Source organism: Cariama cristata, unplaced genomic scaffold (assembly GCF_000690535.1).
Source record: "Cariama cristata isolate BGI_N322 unplaced genomic scaffold, ASM69053v1 scaffold21135, whole genome shotgun sequence".
Lineage (NCBI taxonomy): Eukaryota > Metazoa > Chordata > Aves > Cariamiformes > Cariamidae > Cariama > Cariama cristata.
Window position 1 is genome coordinate 9,874 of NW_009617192.1, and position 20,199 is coordinate 30,072.

General features: G+C 42.4%; 1 protein-coding gene across 1 annotated transcript in view; it reads right to left on the minus strand.

Moving 5' to 3' along the window:
- GARS (glycyl-tRNA synthetase) overlaps positions 1 to 16,788 on the minus strand; it is a gene marked incomplete at its 5' end in the record, with an annotated part of 25,624 nt that extends 8,836 nt beyond the window's left edge. Inside the window, 11 exons of the mRNA XM_009700459.1 lie at positions 260 to 405; positions 942 to 1,049; positions 3,698 to 3,862; positions 4,744 to 4,906; positions 6,496 to 6,645; positions 7,705 to 7,850; positions 9,800 to 9,876; positions 11,239 to 11,327; positions 12,372 to 12,513; positions 13,638 to 13,740; positions 16,687 to 16,788. Of these exons, the coding sequence (XP_009698761.1) occupies positions 260 to 405; positions 942 to 1,049; positions 3,698 to 3,862; positions 4,744 to 4,906; positions 6,496 to 6,645; positions 7,705 to 7,850; positions 9,800 to 9,876; positions 11,239 to 11,327; positions 12,372 to 12,513; positions 13,638 to 13,740; positions 16,687 to 16,788 (1,391 nt within the window). The remainder of the gene's footprint in view (positions 1 to 259; positions 406 to 941; positions 1,050 to 3,697; positions 3,863 to 4,743; positions 4,907 to 6,495; positions 6,646 to 7,704; positions 7,851 to 9,799; positions 9,877 to 11,238; positions 11,328 to 12,371; positions 12,514 to 13,637; positions 13,741 to 16,686) is intronic.
- Positions 16,789 to 20,199: the final 3,411 nt, after the last annotated feature.

Here is a 20,199-nt window from a genome sequence, read left to right on the forward strand (position 1 = left end):
AGAAGCGCATTCCCATGAAAATGAACAAATATTTGAATACCACGGTTACACATCCACATGTATATATTAAGAGATATGTTGATGGATTATTAGCAGTGACTTGGCAGAAGGGACAGTACTAAAACATTTCAGATGATCCACTCAGACTACTCTCACATGGAAGCTGATTTCAGGTAGCTCGAATTAATCCAGCAGCACTTTGGGACCTCTCATCAGAGGTGTCAGAGAAAGGTACCACACACAAACAGCTAGCTCTCACCCTTTCTCATTGAGCAGCTGCTCCATCTCAGTGATGTAACACTCATCACACACGGAAAGGTATTCCATCACCACCTTTGCGTCCTTCTTATAAGCTTTGCCAATGGCTCCCTTATTTGCCTCAAACTGAACAATATTGACTGTTCTGTACAAGGCAGTTAAGGAGTTTGAGATGACAGAAAGCAGGGCCTGGTTGTTTTGCTATGTCAAAGCTAATGGCTACACAACACAAAGAAATCTCCACTACTGGATTAAGGAATTTCTCTTCAAGAGAGGAAAGGAACAATAAAAAATACTGAAGGGCAGAAGGTCACAAATTTTGAAAGAATACAACTTATTTTACAAGTACAGCTAGCAGCAGAACCATGGAATGATGTGGAGTAACCTGGGATAGTAACTCCATGTTCACATTTAAACCATGCTTCACAGTCAAAACAGAGTATTGCATTAAGCTAGAAAAAAACCCAAACACAACAGTAAATCCCCTTTGCCCACCTAAGTAAAGTCACCCACATGCTCAATTCTTTGCAGATTACTTCCCAAAGTCATGCCGGTTTGTAGCTCTAGGTTTCCCTGTTAAATTTACAGGTGTAACTTAAAATAGAGCTACACAGCTCTCCATGACATCTCACTGTCAAACCACTTTTCACTTCAAGACGATCTGGTTTATTCTGAAAGGATATAGGTTCTTTGAGAGGCTTCTCAGCTATAAGAGGAACTTTGGTGGCACGAGCATGGCAGGAGAGGTCATAGCAGGAACGATCGGCACAGCCAACGATCTCAATCCAACCCTGAAAAAACAAAAGTGGAAGCTTTCACCAACTCACTTTTTTGTCCACTTAACCATCAAATATGTTTACTCACCCTTAAGCCCTCTCTGCTCCCATGGGTGTTTTTTCTACGTAATTAGCTCTGTTACAATAAGCAGCCCTCACTCACTAGTTGCTCCTTCATTTGAATGATTCCATTTGTTTCCAGAGGAAACGATCAGTTATCTAACCAGTGCCTGTGTTCGGGGCCAAGTTTTCCACATGGGTTGGCAGAACACAGCACTGTGCCAATAGCTTGGGGCTGGGGCCAGAGCACACACTCCTATCACTCACATGCTACAGGCACACGAGACATCATGCCTTCAGGGCTTTACTGCTCTGCAAGTATGGAATAGACAGTAGGCAACCAGCCACGTCAGAATGGCCAAAAGACTGGCTTATGAGCTAGTAAGAGAGAGATCATATGCAAGGGAAGCACTTTGTTCAAGATTTCAGCATGTATGGCAAGGAGGAATCTCAAAACACCATTCATGCACATGGAATTGATGAAGCCTTCTGACACTTGTAGCAAATACAACCACCATCTGGATTCCTGTATAAGAAAAGGCACATCAGCTGCTTTCCATTCACTTTGTCACATCAGCATGGACATGCAGGCAGCCAGACGCTGTGTGGTTTTCCAGTCTGCAGTGATATAGCAGGGTGTCAAGAAAGGTATGTGAACAGAAGAAATCCCTTTGCTTGAAAAATCGTGGTGTTCCAGAACATCTTGGGGAATTTTTACACAAATTAAACCATTAGGACAATACAGCTACTTCTCATAGGTTTAGGTAATAACTCCATAGAATGGATTTTAAGCTATACAGAGCAGTTAACTTCTTAGTACTGAGTGCTGCGAGGTGGTATAAACGTTTTTGATCAGAGTTAAGTGACAAATCAAAGTGTGAATCTAGCTTACAAGGTGGTTTTGTCATGCCCCTGGGATTGCTGTCTTCACTTCTGGGTTAGGCTGTTGGACATACGGCAATGCGAGTGCTGTCCTGATCCATCATAAGGCTTGCAATGCTTACTAATCTTATTTCCATAGTGTGGCCCACACGTGCCCAGCCTGTTCTGGGCTGGCTGGAAAGAAAAGCTATGAATATATGGAAGTCAACTATCTACACTGAGAGGAAGACATTCCTTCCATTGTTTCTGCAGGGCTTTTCTATATGAAGACAAATCACTCATCCAAGCTGCAGGAAGTTTTTTTTCTCATCTTGAGTTTCGTGGGACTTTACTAGTTGCTATTCCCCTAACTAGCTGTAATGAAACATCACTAGTGATAAGTCTGTTTCAGCTCCTTAAAAGAGGAGGGGGGGAAAAAAAAAATTACAAAACCCACACAGACAAACAGCACTCTACACACAACCTCCTCATCCCTAGGTTGTAGGAGGTTCTCCCTGCCCATAAATAAGGCTGTCTGAACCATCTGAAGCCTTGACCTGTTGTTCCCTGTGTGAATACCTTTGGGCTGAGCATGCTACCAGTTTGGCTATCAAACTGGTCAGGACCGTGGATGGGGTCTATCCATATAACCGTCACTGCAATGTCACAGGCTAGCCCTACAGACGTCAGCAAAATCCCTTCAATCTTTTGATCCTTTATTGGAACTAGACCACAGAGAGTTCTCTAGAATTTTCAGGAATCTGCACGTACCCTAGACTTCTTGGAAAGTCTAACCAGGTAGAAGAACATGTGCTTCACTACACAGGAGTGTAATGTAATGAAGTAACTTTTTCTTTTTTTTTTTTTTTTTTTTAAAAAACTCAGAAACGACCTAAAAAGTAGATTCTGTACCCTTGACGAGGGGAGTGACTTCATAATCAATACAGTCTCATTATTACGCCTTCTAATACACTTCTTTTGAAACTATTATTCCACATTATATACTTGGCTGAGACTTACTCAAGAGGCTGAAAGCTCTCCAAGAGAATCTAAAACAAATCTAACAGCCCTGCCCCTACCTACCTACTGCTGGTTCACCTGAAAGAACAAAGACGTGTTCTTCAAAATCCAGCCAACAATATAACAGAAAAACAAAGCACCCAACAAGGCCTGAACTGAACAGCTCTTAGTAACTCAACAGGAAGACAAAAAATCCTTGGGAAATTTTTCTCCCAGCACCAGCTGTCTGAACTGGCAGGAGTGAACTTTCATTTCTCACAGCTTGGAAGTGGGAAAGGAAGAGCAAGCATTCTAGCAGGAAGGAATCTGCCCTGGAATAAAGCCTCCAGTAAAACAAATCCTTCCCCACTGCTGTTACAGGGGCTATAGTCTTGGGAAAGCACCAGGACTCGGTTCCCTTTTATCCCAGATGAAATTCAACATGCAAAAAGTCCACAGGCAACTTCAGGGTTCAGCAAAGGAATCTGAACCATGGACCTACAAACACGCATGAACAGTTCATAAACTCTGTGCAAGCTCACTGCAGGGAGCTGACCTGTACCCTTAGCCCTGCATTCAGAATATTTCCACTGCATAAGTGTGTTCATACCAACATGGGGCTGGACAAAAACATTGGACTCATAGCTCTAGTTTTAATAAACAGGAAATAAAACAGAGCCCGTCCCTGTGCTATCAACAGATCTGACAGGGAACGCCACTGGCTGTTTCGCTTTCCAACTTACGTATGATGTTTTGGACTCTGCATCCCAGCAGTCACAGGCATAATGAGCCATCTCATTCTCCATATGCTGTCGGAAACGCAGTTTCTCTGGTGATACACCGACCTTTATAAGGAAGAGGTAGATTCTGCCAATGAAGTAACCGAGAACGGAGTTATTGATCACACCCTGGAAAGGGAAAAAGCAGGAAGAAAAAAAACACATGGACGTTAATTCCTAAGGAAGTAAAGTCACGATTTGTTGTACTTCTGCAGACAACCTGACACGTTACAGACAGAACTTCTTGCAGTTGCCTGTGTTAAAGTACTATGTCTCCCCTGAAACTATTTCATCTTTCAAATTCACCTAGTGCCACCGGCAGTATCTCCATCTGAACAAAATAGTAAGTTATAATTACTCTGGGACTCATCGCTAACTGTCTCTGAAGATCACCTACTCAGAAATACCCTGCTGCATCCAACAGCGCAGTCACTGGTATCACAACAGCGCATGGGAATTGCAGTTATGGCTCAGGACTCCACAACAGCTGGACCCCGCAGCTCACAGCTGCAATACAACAGGGGGCTGGTGTTCTTTTTGTCGTTGTTTTGAGGTTTTTTGGTTGGGTTTTTTGGGGAGAGTGGTGTTTTGGTGGTTTTTTATTTAGGATTCTGAGGTGGTGGGGTGGAGGGGGTTGGTAAACCCACTCATCCATAATTTGCATATACGGAAAAGCAGGTAGTGAAACCCCAGCATGCAAGCCATATACTGATGGGGTCAGCAGGTGAGTATTGGATTCCTAGTCACTGCAGAGCTTTTGGCAGATACTAGTATTCCTTACCGTTCCTCTCCCATTAGCTAAGTGTGAAGCTTAACCTCTAAGCACTATCCCAGCATCACCTGCAGCCTTCTGCTACTGGTAACAAGGGCCAGGCTTGGATCTCAGTCACACTGATTCACCAGTGAGGACTGACTCTTAAATCTGGGAGCAAATCCCAAGTGGCACCAACACAACAGTTTGTACTTTAGCCTCGAGAGCAAGCTCCATGTGCTCGCAACGGGAGGGTTACCTGTTGGACAGCATCTCCCAGTCGCATTACATTGGCGGACTGCCCGCTGACCTGGGCCTTGGAAGAGTACAGGAGGATGTTGAGATCTGCCACATTCTGAAACTTGGGGTGATTTTTCTCACTGGGATCCACAAAGTGCTCAATTTCTGCCATGGTGAATTCCCTAAGGGAGACACAAAGAAGCAGATGTATTAAATATTTTATGTGTCAGCCACAGCCCCTCTAATAAATGATTGCATGTTATCCTTCCACAAGCAAGTCGGTAGTTTAAACACATATGCAAACTCAGAGCCAAGGCAATGTACAGACTAGAACAGGAACCAGTCTTGACACTGGACCTATTTTCATCTTCGAATTCCTAATGAAACTTTCTACAAATTCATCTAGAGATCTCCAGGCCATGGTTATCACCACTGTGATTCAGAGCAGAGACTACTACTTTTGGAAATACTTCCAGAAGTTCTCTGAAGTTTTTTGAGACTGCCGTGATGCCTATGCTAGTATACATTTTCTATAGGGTCAACAAAGAATAATCCACCAATGAATTCAGTAGCCTTAACCCATATCAGAGGTGCCTCAAATAGCCAAGTGAGGTGATAATTTCTTGAAGATAAGGATGCTGCTACACTCAGCAGTGGTGTAGATTCTGTTTTAAGAACTTGTTTTTAACACATCTATACTCACACCTTGATTCTTAGCCTTTGTGCTTGAAATCACTTTACATTGAATTAGCTTGTTATCAAAAATCTTTAAAAAAGCTCTAGGTAATCATTAACTTTAAATCACAGGCAACAGGATGTAATTTGCTATGATAGCATAATAACACAGTCTCCAATAAATGTGCCACAACCGTATAATTTATATTTGACTAAAAATGCATTTCCTGAGAAAAGTTCTCGTTTCCAGATGTGCAAGAGAGAACAGGAGGACTAAGAAAATTCCAAAGAGTTCTCTTAGTGCTAACGATGCCACTGCATCTCAGTGACATTTATAGCACCATATTCATCAGTTACCAAGTTTACAAGACACACACCCTGTGCATATGGCAGAACCACACTGACTGTGCATGGGAGCTCTTGTTTCAAATTAGACAGAAGAGACTTCTGTTCAAAATAGTTCAGTTAAAATACAGAGTTTATCCTTAATGAAATGCAATCACCATTTTTATCCTGAGACAGAAAGCTTTGAAAGCAATTTGCAATAGCCCTGAGCTTTCCTGCTTGACTGATCTTGGGACGCAAACACATGTCCTGAGACAGGTTATCTCCCAACTTTCTCTCTGTCCTAAGGCACAGAACTGAAGAATGTGCAGAACTGAAACAGTGCAATACTGCTGCAAGATCAATCATTTTTTGATTCCAGATTTCAGTTTGAAAGTAAATCATATGAATGTAATTACACAAGGAAAGCTGCATGTCCTGCAGAGAACTCAGCTACCTTTAATATGATTCATTTAGATTATAATGGAAACCAAATTTTGTTAGTAAAACTGAGTTTAATCTAGATGTTTCTAATACAACAGCTATTTCAGAGACCCTACTTCTCATCAGCCAGGCTTAGCTAGAATTCTGTAGTGAAAACCTTAACTAAATGAGTTCTTTGCCCATGAACCCTAAGACTCACTAGGCACATTATCAGGAGTCCTCTGGAAGAGAGCACTAACGTAAAACAATCATGCACAAACATTGGAACAAAAGGGAGGTACTCCCTGCTCCCAGGTACCCTTGTGATGAAAGAAGGAATTTGCAGTACCTCACTCTGATAAGGCCGGAGCGGGGTGAGATTTCATTTCTGAAGGAATTTCCAATCTGGGCAGCAGCAAAAGGCAGTTTGCCTTGGTTAAACTCCAGAAGGCGTTTGAAGTTGAGGAATATTCCCTGCGCAGTTTCTGGCCTCAGATAGCTGAAAGGAGACGGAGGAGAGGAAAATTCAGGGCAATAAAATGGTGGAGAAAGCAGTGAGAAAAGAAAAACACAGTTACTACAAAACTTAAACGTGGTACTTTTTCTCTTGAGTGATTTAACCCCAGACACAAAACAATGAAGCAATAGAATGAGGGGGAAAAACCAAACAAGCATCAGTTGCAGCCCAAACACAGCACTCTAGAGTTACTCCCTAAAGTAAGCTGTATGACTTAGCTGCTTTTGAGATACAAGCATGGAATGGAAAGAGATGTTGGAATGAAATACAGCGGCCAGTTACATCATGAAGGTCAGAGAGAATGTACCCTCCTTGCCCTTCCTATGTGGCCCTGAGCTGTACCAGGCTACTTACAAACGTGATTTTGCAGGCAAATCATGACTGCAACTCTGCTGCTACACGAAGTGTGAAGTGGCTTTAAGACCCCTACAATCCCTACAGTGATTTCAGACTTCCACAGAAAATATGACCTACACAGACTATTTCATGTACTGCACTGGAGAACATATATGACATGCATCTCCGATCCCATCCCCAAGCATATGCAAGTATTCCCTGCTTTTCGGGACAGAGGGAGAGGGTGAGGGAGGCTGGTTATAGTTTCGGAGACCCCAACTCAATACAACAGCCTCTACATTCTCACACGCCAACTATAAACACCTAGTAAATGATGCTACCACTGGATCACCCTGCTAAGGAACAGGTACACCAAAGCAGGTTCTCTACAGCCATGAAGTCACTGACAATTGCAGACTCAGCATTAATTGGCTTTATGAAAACTACTGCAACCAGCAAGGGCATAGCTGTGATCCACACAGTCTGGCTGCTTCACGTATTTTTGTGATTCTGGAACAGCTCCTTGTCTCTCCCACCTTTCACCAAGAGTACAAGGAATGCTGACCTGCCAGAGAAGACTGGGACTGAAAGGCGGGGGAAGGCTACTCAACAAGAAATTGCTATTTCAATCCTGTTGAGACTTCATTTTTATCGCAAGTGATCTATGAAGAAGGGAGAGTGTGAGCAAATGAGATCAGTACCTACCCAGGCATGTTTCCTCCAGGTCCAATGGAGGTCTTGAACATCAGATTGAAAGAAACAGGAGGGGACAGGTCATTCCCAGTGATAGGCGATTTCACATTGTAGTTCACAAAGAGATCTGCAAGTTCTTGCTGGCCATAATTGTCCAACTAATATCAAAACATGAGAATTATTTTAATTACTAGACAAGATAACAGGAATTAATTACATCCTCTTCAACTTTTACTGAGCATGACCCACAGCTCTGAATGACCTGCCCAAAATATTCCCTTTTAACTTAAATTTTTAAGTAAGCTAAAGTTTGAACCAATGATAGAAGAATACACTGCACATCTGCAAACGCATTTTAGTGATATAGGTCTACGACTCAGTCATACCATAAAAAGGCTGAAATCTAGATAGAAATGCAAGCACTGAGCATAAGAGTGGGTGTAAAGCAGAAGAAAAGTCATTGGGACTGCATCACCACCCACCAGTAGCTTCTTCTGAATAGTTTCAGATAAAACACGAGGAGCACTGTGTTGGGAATGAAAACAATACAGCAATGAGAGAGAATTACAGAATGGTCAGAGTTGGAAGGGACCTCTGGAGATCATCTAGTCCAATCCCCCTGCCAAAGCAGGGTCACCTACAGCAAGTTGCACAGGATCACGTCCAGGCGGGTTTTGAGTATCTCCAGAGAAGGAGACTCCACAACCTCCCTGGGCAGCCTCTTCCACTGCTCTCCCACCCTCAAAGAGGAAAGATGAAATTTCTGCAGGGCTTTGTCTGCATTCATTTCTGTTTCTTCTGCTGCACGAAACACAATATTCAAGCTATGCATTAGATGCTCTCTTTTAGAGCTATTCTGCATTTTAGTTAAATAGAGCAAATCTGCAGCACAGGGCTTCTTGGTGAAAGATTTTCCATTTGCTCTGAAAACAATTTGGTAATGACTGGACACTTTCATAAGTGGGATAATGTCAGCCCCTTCCAGGACTCTGACTTCCCCTTTCTCTGGAAGGCGGGAATCAAGCAGTAGTAGAATCACGGATCTATCTGCAACCTAACCACACAAGAGTTGCAATTTCTGGCATTGTTTTGTGCATTTATGTACTAGTCTTTTGCATATGTACATTGAAATGTAGTTTCTAGACTTAAGTACCATAAAGGATCTATCCTGAACAGTACAGCAATGATTTAACGCTCAAGTTTAAAATCAAACGAGTTGCTTCTAGCATTAACTGTCATGATCGTTCACATATCAGAGAAAACTCAAGACAGGAGATAAAAAAAGTTTATTAATACAGAAATTTCCCCAAACGATGGTCAAAGTTCAGTGCTGCAGTGTGGAAACCTAATGCAACTGCTCAGTGATGCAATACACTGAAAAAAAAAGTTGCTTTTTCTGGAAGGAAACATTCTTTCTATGCATGGCTCTGGAAGCATTTATCCTAGAAGTCATGAGAACAAACATTAAAAACAAAGTAAGAAAAACAAATAAAAAACAAAGGCAAATGTTTGTACAGCTGCTCAGGAACGTCAGCCTGGAGCATCAACTATTTTCTCACAGTACACACAGGAAAAATCTGTGCGGGCTGCTAGAGACAGAGGAACAAATCTCAAGTGCTTCAAAGCCAAGACAACTTTAAAACATACCAATTTAGTCCTACGTCGATTCAGTAAAACCCTGACAAAACTTCTCATCCATCTCTGTTCCTTTGTATCATAATCCCACAGTGAGGGATTTACAAAGGTAAAGGGGGGACTCAGAAGAAACAGGCTTTTTGCAAGGGTGTGAAGTGGAACAGAGCAGACCAGCTCCAAGGACAGAGCTTCAGCCCTCCCAATCCACCACTCAAGAGACTAATACAATAGCAATAACTCTCCAAAACAGTAGGAGGAGGTAGATGCGATTAACCAGTAAGTTTACAGTATTTGTTAACAAGTAAGTTTTCAGTATGTAGGAGCACGTACAGTCCCACATGTATCTCTGAGGTAAAGACTTCTGAGCCTCTTTAGAGACACAGAAGGGACATTGCCTCCGGACTCGGTGCATCACACTTCCTCTGTTGCACACACACCCCTGAAGCACCCACCTCCCCATGCAGGCACCTACCTGTGTTAGAACATTTTCCATTTCTGCCTTTTTCTCTGCTGTGCACTTCTTGTCAGACATAAGTTTTTGCAGGTGAGCTGTAAGCAAGAAAAGTATGTAGTGAGTTTATCCTGCAACCCGACCCAAAGCTTCACGAATCAGGGGGATCCTCCAGCATGAGTGTAAATGTACGTCTTGCTAGTGTCTATCAGGGTAATTCCACTCATGTCATCAGGGCAATACTGATACACAGATCACTGTACTGGTGTGCCACAGAGAAAACAACAGGTCCTTATCTAGTTTCTTTCCAATACTCATTCCTCTAAACCCAAGCAATTGCTTTGTAGTCCCTTTCTCCTTATTTTTTTCTAGACAGACTGGAAATTAAAAGCAACGTCTGATCTTGAACCAGCAAGGCTAACTTTATCCCAATGCACTCAGAGGCACATACTGAATTGGTACAGTAGGGTTAGACTGCATTCCACTTTAAAGCACAGCATCCTCCATGAGATACAAAGGCAGACTGATGCCAAGATTTCCCACTCTCATTTGAAAAAAGCAATCTGGCTTTTTAGCGGCAGTAACAGCAGGTGGCTGTTCACAAGCGATGGCCTGCAGAGGAGACTGGGACACTCTTGTTTATGATGCTGTTCAGTGTGCAAAGTGGGCAGAGGTTACACGGGCTTCTTTCGTTGTTTTGTTTGTTTGTTTGTTTTTAAATAAAATGAAAATTCTAACTGAATATTATGAAAACAGCTTTAATGTCAATATAAATTGTTCTACATACTTAACTCCCAAGGAAAAGGCTAGAAAACTAAACAGCACAACCCACTGAAACCTAGAGCGGAACAACCACTCCTTTCACAATGGAGCTGTACAAGAAAGTGTTCAAATAGGTTTCTTATTTCTAAGATTTTTTAAAAAACAAATTTTAATTGATAACCAGAAAGAAGTGTGAGGACTTTGCAAACCTAAGAAATGTCTGAAGTCTATTTAGCATTCCCAAAAGGCAGCTGAGTTCTAAGGCATACAAAAGTCAGCAGCTGCCACCTAATTGACCTTTGCATAGGGAAAGCATGCTCTGTCCCCTTGTATCATCATTAAATCATTTCTCATGTTCTGAACAAAAACCAACTGAAACTCAGGAAAACTAAGACCAGAGTATGGCAGAGAACAGGAACCTTCTTATGTGGGGAGTTCTCAGCTTAGACAACACAGTAATTTTTTATGGCTTGATAATGCAGCATTTTATAAAAACGGACCCAACTATGTTTTGACTAGAGATCCTGTCCCTCGTTGACGACACTAACGCAACATTTGGGTGGAACCTTTGGTATCATATGATTAATGAACTACAAACACAAGTAAGTGTGGCCTTCCTTGAGAAAGATACTCTTTTCCCACGTTTGTACCACTGCAAGAAATCCTCAAGCCCACCTAGCCTTGGAACAAAACCAAACCTTTTAAGAGATGATCAGCACGAAAACATTCCCCATTTTTCACATCTTTCACCATGAAGTCGGCAAACTTGTCTACGTGGCCAGAAGTCCTAGAAAAGATGACACAAAAAAGGAACATGAAAGCTGCCACCAGACAGCCCCGGGTACAGTGGGATCCCAGTGGACAGGCCATTATCAAAGAGAAGTCCTTCAAACTATGCACCCAAACTGCAGGCTCTCTTGCTTCAGATTACAGATTCACATTAAGCAGTACCATCCCACAGAAAATCTGATCTGTGAGAAAGTTATCAATACATCTAAATCTCAAAATGTGTCACTAAGATGACAGAGTGCCTTTAGGAATTGTATCGTATCATGAAGCAAAACATAGATGCAGTTGTGAGGAGTAACCAGTAGATCAGGTGGACAGATTCCCACTATTTTATAGCAGTGACCCATGAAAGCTTCTGCCCATTATGCCATGACATGTACAAAGTAACGCAGTTGACTCAGCTCAGACTCTCAGTCCAAAAGCTCCTGACATATTTAGCAAACCTGTGGGTAGTCTTAGCGGAGACACATGGAGCTGAAAGGGTCCAGAGTCTGAACTACGCTCTCACCATGGAAGATGGTCCCTCTGCCTGGTCTGTGGATAAGAAGAGGACTTCAATCCCCAGATCTACAGAAGCATCATCTGCTACATTCATGATGCTACAGAAGCATCATCTGCATTCAAAGCTCAATTAACACATTGCATTTTGCCATCCCTCCACAGAGGAGGGAAGGATGGTCAAGCAACCTGGCCATTGCCCTAAACTATGACCCAGGTGCCCCAGATTTAGGCAAGTCACCTAATCCTTTTTCTTGTTTTCTTGATCTTTTAGAAAAAGGGATGGCAATTTCTTACCTAATGGGACTGCTAGGAGACATTATGACAATAGACTCTCACATACGAGTCCCACTGGTCTCCCTGATTTATGGAACAACAGCTTCTCACACTGACCTGTGCACTGATATCTAATTATTTTGCACTGCAACAAGGTATGAAATTGGGTGACCCAGTCTCAAGATCCCTGTGCGTAATTTTACAGAAGACTGTAAAAAGCAACTATGACCAGAAATTAAATGCTGCCGAAAAAAAGACCCATATTTACTTCAGAACCGGTTCTGGTGTGAGCATGGTACAGTCAATCTCCAGGATTTGCTCCTCCTGAATAAAGTGCTGTCTCCATGCCTGGATGATGTTGTTCTTCAAAGCACACCCAACAGGCCCGAAGTCATACAGACCACTGACCCCTGCAAACAGAAAAAGGTAAAAAAATGTGGTAGGTGCAAGATCGTATGAACCTGCATTGTTTGGAGGAAATGTCCTCCCTTCTCAGTCCTTCCATCAGTTGGTTTAAGCCTGAGGTCATTTTCTGAGTGTGAAGCATCAGCTGCCCTGTGCTAAACAAAATATGGAAAGTAGCTCACTGTAGAGAGCTTTTTACATAAAGACCCATGACATAAAAGCTGAAACTAAACTCTGTGAAGCACCTAGACAGACACTGCCCTATACACCAACCAATATAGTTCCGTTGCAGAGCGCCCTGGGGCATCAGGTAGCGGTAGAAACTGAAACATAAATACCTGCAACCAACAATTGTAAAAGCCACACTCCCTCCACCAATGGATTATATTTTGTGGCGAGTTTTGTGGGAGCAATCCAGCTGAAAGAGGAATCTGAATATAGAACTGATAATGCATGGGCCAAAGCAGTACGTTAGTGTCAGTAATAAAACATATCTGCCAATCACCAACTTAAGCACAAAGATGAAAAAAGAAAAGAAAAGCCAACAAAACAACCCACAGTATGTGTTTTAGTATCTGAGGTAAAAAAGCAGTAACCATACAGGCATCGTGCTGCCCGCCTGAGATGCTCAAATCAGCTATCTGAAGAGGTTTAACAGCCACATTTGTTCACCTGTACCATAATGTTCAATGATAAAGTCCACTAAGGTAACAGGTTCTAAAGTTCACAGTAGTTTTGAGCATTATCTTGCCAACAAAAGCTCAGATAGAGATGAACGGTTACGAGGAAATAAGCTGATCACCCCCTTAAGCACCAGAACACCCTACCCCTCTGCAAAGAAACTTATCGCCTACAATGTAATGCTCAGAACATGCATCCTAAAGTCCACTCATTTACATTCAGACAGCAGAAGACAAAATTTGAGTCCCCTCCCTACCCAAAGACTTTAGGAAGGGGGAACTTTTGAAAGGCTTACAGACTCAAGCAGGAAAGTTTAAAGTCAACTTTAAAAAAAAATTCTTTTATGTTACATTAATATAACATTGCAAGGGTACAGCATTTCACACAGCTAGAAAGACCAGAAGGTTACCCTAAAGGGATTAAAATGTAAACTTCTTCAAATCCATACCTCCATAAATAGAAAAGGCTTGATCATAGAAAAACCTCCTTTTCAGGGTGTCTTCCATTTTAACTCTGTCCACAACATCATCTTTGGGCTGTAAGGCCAGCTCCTGTAATTCAGGCAAACCAAAAACAGTTAATAGCTCCTATTTCTGGCGGGACGAGAAATCCTCTCCATTTACCACCATGAGTCAAAAGTCTGTAAAGACCATTTTGAAGCAAAGGTATCCTGCCAACATACTCATTGTCCAAAGATGAATGGTCACGCTGAGATTCAAGAGCTCAATTACAAACATGACTGTCTGAATGTGGCATTTTAGACACTTGAGGTAGACTCATCTGTCCTAACTTTCAGATAACTATGTCTGAGCTAGTTATCCTCAGCTTTCTTTACAATCACTGGAAAGAAATGCCAATTTCCAATGCAATTCTTCTGACCTGTTTCCCTCTCCTGACTACAAAAAGAGCTTGAAGTGACTAGCTCAGACTACAAACATCTAAACCTTGGCATATGTGAAGCTTGCAATAGAGTGTTCCTCACATGAAAGAATTTTGACTATGAAGATTACGAACATCACCATCCTTGTGCTCTGTCAAAAGCATGTGTATTTAGCTACTTGTACAAAGAATATCTATTTGCAAAACATAGGCTTTCACAAATATGGCCCCCTGCACTCAGAAAATTTAGTTACGGAGTGCCTAAATGCCCTGACTAGATTCTGTGAAAATGTTTTACAGCAGACTATGTTATCTGAAAACCTATGATTTCTGCAACCAAATCCATTAGTGAAGTCAACAGACTTGAAAGATTTTCTTCAAGGAAGATGTTTTGATAATTAAAGCAGAGTTAAGTTCAATAAATTAATTCAGATCCTCCTAAGTGGTTAACACTATCATTTTGAACAGCCTTTTGGTAACCAAAAGTATCGTATGACCAATAATTTAAATCTTTGCTTTTTTTAGCATCTATGAAGACAAATAAACATGGTTTAATTTTAAAAGCACTGCACCTCTGCTGCTCCCATGAATTAGCATAAGCCAAGGAATAACTTGCATGAGAGACAGAAGGAGTCAAAGACAGACAGAGAGCACACACGACAGCAAGCACCAGAACAGTACTTTTCAAGTACGGAAAGGGAATCCATTTTGCACTCTCTGCCTAAAAACATAGAATCGTATTTCACAATGACCAGGGTTTCTTAAAAGAAAGAATGGCTTTTGCCCAGAGATGGACAGAAGGAGAGCAACAGTGACACAGCCCAATTCTGAACTGGCAGGGAGAAATGGTCAGCAGCACAGGAGTAACTGGGTAGGTACAGAATTCTGTAGAGCCCCTCTTCTACCACCTAAAGAGGATAGTTAATGAACTGGTGCAGAAGTCAAAGAAACACTCTCTTCTATCCAGCATACATTCAAAAACATAAATATATTCATGAACATAAATATATTCATAAACAGAAGGCAGAAAAGAGCCTGTGTTAGCCTTCAAGGGGAAGAAAGACCCCACATAGGAGCAGAATCATCTACCGACTTACGATACGGTTTGAGGACATAAAACCAAGGAATTTTAAACACTCAACTGCTCTGCCTTGTTCAAAGCTTCAAACTGAGAGCCACTCTGCTATCTTTAAGCAGGAATCACAGGGTTTGAAAACTGTTACCAGCAGTTACTAAAGCTAACGAGCATTCACACTGCGGTCTTCTGGAAAAGGTGCAAGTGACTGTGATGCATTGCTGGAAACACCATCAAGAGAGAAAGACTATATTAGAGTGCTGCACTCACAAGGGCAGATGCTGCATTTGCAAGGTCATTTTTGCACTGACAGGGATACAGCCCACACAAATTGTGTAACTGGCAAGCATGCCTCTACGCTGCATCCTACAGGCACTCTTCCAACACAAAGGTGGGGCTCACAGGGATACCAGGATTCCTAACCTGCCTTGCTACATCTCTCTCTGTCAAGCTTCTGAGGGCTGGGAAACAGATTTGGGAAAACATTTAGAAATTATTTACTCCAGGATGACCTAGCTATCAATACAGGTCTCACGTAATGGTTTCAAAGCACAGTCGTATGTCGAATACTAAGTAAAAATGACACCTTTTTACTTGGGTTAAATGTATTCAAGCAGGCACCCATAACACCAGACCTGAAAGCGCAAATTGTTTGCCTCACGTGACTCTTTAGGACAAAGAAGGTCAACTGGTTTCAATTCAGGTATACTCACATACTCACAGTAAGTTAATTGCAAGCAGTGGTGTATTTATTTATTCATTTACTTTTAAAAGTACCACGAAAGCACAACTACAATCATTTTTATATGAAATACGAATTAGAAAGAACCTTGCAGTTTCCTGGGTAAATCTGCAGACCTGACTGCTTTTGTGCTTCAGGAGTTTCTTTCTGTTGTTTCAGTCTGAGAAGGGGAGGGAAGCTTGCAGGATGAGGAAGTGTATTTTTACTTGTTTATTGATCTAGAGACAAAATAAACTTGAAGTTCCGTCATTTCATTTGCAGACTTTCCAGAACACAATAGCATTTAAAAAAGGGGGCACAATTTCAATACATTCCTCTCTTTAAGGCTGAGGAAAAACAAAGGCTACTTGAAGCATGTCCAAAAACTTTGTTTAAACCACAGCAAAGAAAATGGCTCCTAAAGAAACATGTTCTATGCCAGTCCGGGAATTTAAATGCTGTACAAAGAACGTGAAGATGAAACTCGCTACAGTGAACTGCACATCCTCACACTGTGCACAAAAAAGATCTATACCGTAAACGAAGATTAGCCACATATACGCTGAATTTCAGCTTTGACTGTGAACAGCCTGAACTCGTATTTATTTGATCACGCTGTGATTTAATGCTAAAAGATACTAGCGTAACAGATAAAGAATGAGATGGCCGCTAGTTGGAAAATTGCAAACTATTTCAGAAGTGATTCGGTCTACCCTGCTACGACTGTTTAGCCCAAATCGATACTGTAAAAAAAGCATTAAGGAGAGATTTCAAGGCTTTTCAGACAAAACAGTGTAACTCAAATTTTATTTCCAGACTCACCTTTGCTTCTAGGACCCTCTTCCGAGCTTTGAGCTCTGCTACAGCTTTGTCTATGTCCACCTGGGGAGCTTTCTCTTCCTTCAGCTTCCTTACCAGTTCTCCCTAGAAGAAGGAGACAAAGTACAAGATATAGATTCTTTCTTTGAATGCCATAGACAAGAACTCTCCTTCTTTCAGCTCCCTAGTAATCCAAAAGGAGGGTCTTGTCCTGCCTCCCCGCTCTCCATGCAAGTCTCAAGAGGCTGCTTCAATTGGTTGAAGTGAGAAAGACTTCTGTATTTGAGAGTTAGCAGAACTAGGCATCATTAGAGAAATTCACCCACACACACACACTACTGTTAAATCCCAGACCTGTTATTAAATCTCAGTGTGCAAATACACTCCTTTATGTACCACTTCACAGCGGATTTCCACAAATCCTAGTTTTCCGTCTTTGAAGATGCCCTAAGTGGATTCTCAGATGATTAATACAGGCTTTGTGCTCTCCTTCTCGGTAATAAGGTTTCTCTTCCTTCTACCCCTTCCCTTTTCTTCAAAATGTATGACCATTTCAGACTTCTTTTCCTCTGTCATATCTGTTCAAAACTAGCCAGTAAGTACACAAAGTTTTAGAAGGTCTCACAGAAGATAGATATTTTTAGCGTAATGTCAAAGTAAAGAAGGCATTGCATTATCTGTAAAAACAGTTGTTGTTTTTAAAACTTCTCCAGTAACTTTGGGAAAGAATGGATTTTAAAAAAAGGAGAAAAAAAAAGCCTAAATATTTCAGAGGAGCAAAACCCTGCAGTGAGCTTACACTGAGGTCTTGACCTGAGTCAAACCACCATCACCTCGTTACAGTTCCACAGAGGTCTCTTTGCCCTGTTGGGACGATTCTCCCCTTTCTTCCCACAGAACTGCTCAACCCCTAAATACCTAACAGCATGCTTTTCTGAACATGGTCTTCAGCAGTCATGCCCAGCTTGCTCTTGGAGAGAAATTATTTTAAGTCTTCCTTTCAGTCCACCCTTCAGCCAAAACCAAGGTCTATCTTTAATTACTGAGAAGGACAAAGGAGTTGACCCAGGAGGAAAAAGCACAGAGATGTCAATGCCTTCTCAAGCGGGATGTTCTAAGAATGGGATGCTCCAAGTTCAGCATTTTTCTCACATCTTGTACTTCTTCATTAAACAAAAAGAAAGAAATTTAAAAAACAATCCAAAGAGATTACAACTTTTCCACAATACCAGCTTCTTCATAAATTCTGAGCTTTTCTGACATGAACATTACAGGCAACTGAGAATCCAAAGAGAAGAGAATACACAGATTGCCATTCAGTAATCAGATTAGAAAAGCTAGAAGTGCTTCAGAGACTAACGGGTTCAAAAGCTAATTTTATTAACAAAAGGAGGAAGACTCAAAAGACTGCATTAAAACAAACACGCACAAAGAAAGAAAAGTAAGCATCCTCTCAGGCTCCCAAACCCCATCAGCTACAAGAACGAAACAAACCTAGCGTTTCCTTCCTGTTAACTAGTTATATCAAAACGTGGAAGTTTCACTCTAGGGCTGAGGACTTCAACTGCCATTTCTGGGAAACGTGGCAGAGGGAGGGATCTGATCTTTTTATTTTTTCTTTTTTCTTTTAAAGTAGTAAGTCCAAATTGCCTTTGTTGAGCCAGGGGGTCAGCAGTGGAAAAACATCAAGGCAGCAGCAAAGCAGCTACTGCTGATTCAACAGAGCTCATTGCTGAGCATCTAAAAGCAGCATACAGCAAGTCTCTGTCCTGATCTATAAGTAACAGTTCTCAGACACACACAAGGAGAAAAAAAACAAACAACAACACAACTGAAGCAAATAATTATGTTTGCTGACAGGACTCAGCCTAATTAAAGCTACGAGCTTGAGCCCAACCCAGAGGAGGAGTGCACGGCAGCACTCGATGTGGCAAATTTTGCTGCAGCTTTGTCCCACAGACCAGTAAAGCAGAGAGGGATCCACCCCTGGATCACGGCAGCTTATTGCATCAGGCGCTGCTGCAGGAAGACATGCTGCTCACTTCCCTCTCCATAGGTTAAGAGTCCCTTAAGTTTAATTAAACCGCCGCTCCACAGGCTGATAGACAGAGTCCCCTGCATCGTAAGGTATCAACTACCCCAATCTTTGTTACTCCCTCCCTTTCCTCTTGGGCAAACATCTCGGTGAACTACTCCTGTCAGCTGTACGATACCATATCCATGGTCTCATCTATACAAATTTATCCACAAACCCTTCCTTGGCACCCCACATTCCTGTTTCAATCCCACAGGCAGCCAGAAGGAAGGGGTGCATTGATACTTCAAAGGCAAATCGCAGCACCCAAGATACAGGATTTTAAAATAAACAAACTGGCTAGTTCTAGAGATCATCATTATATTTACAGGAAGCTCTCTTGCCAAGCCATTATGCTATACAATGATTCATAATAAAAACTCATTGAAGTCCTGGTATAATTAGAGGGCCATAAATCCACTCATTTAATGGGAAAACACATGCACAAATCTATGCATACATGGGACACACACGTAGCTGTGTGTGCAGCTCAGCAGAAGGCTATGGATTCAGCCACTTAAAGGAGGCATGTGGGGAACCCACACACACAGGTCTCGCTGCTAAAGCAGGGGGGAAGGGGAACTCCCATACCCAAGCTCCACTGCCATTAACGTACACAGCAAGGGTACCGAGATCAAGATTCACTTTGGAAATAAAAAGGCAACCAAATCCTTCTCAGGTAAGAAGGAAGCTAAAGATAACAGCTTCATCTGTGAGGGAGATGGAAAGAGAATACGATGCAGCCCCAGCTAATAGGAGACAGCGACGTATCTAGACAAATAAGAATGATCAAACGGAAAATGTGCAAAGGAATTAATATCGCTTACTGCATCAGGCAAATACGCAACTCTACAGAACATCGTTTACCTCCAAACCCCAACTCTAACTCAGCTCTAAAGGGAAATTACCGTGTGACCCCATGGGACGAGGAAACCTGTTTTATAAAGAAAATAAGAAGAGCCAGCGACAGGGCTCTAAAAGCATGAGAAAGTCAGCCCTAGCTTGGGCACAGAAGACACATCAAGCCCAGAAGAGGAAAGCCAGGTAAAGTGATGCACAGATCCAGTTCTGCAAGACAGCTCCAACACACCCCATCACCACGGGGAGGGAAAAGGGCACTCGTCGGGAAGCCTATACACGCTGCCACCCACGCACAGCCCGCCAGCCCACTCCTCTGGGGCACAGCAAGACCCACCCGAGGGGAGACACCTGCAGACCCCGCACCCAGGGGAACCCACGCTGGCCAGAAGTCCCGGGTAAACCCACAGGGAAAAAAAAAGGGGCTCCCGGCTGAAGCCCGCCGGGCACCGCAGCGCCCCAGAGCACAGAGCCGCAGGGTCGCGGGCACGGCTCCGTGGGGCTGAGGGGGAAACACTGCAGTCACTCCGCAGCGACAGCAAACCCACGCGGTGCACACCCCACGCAAGCCGGCAGGGCTGGAA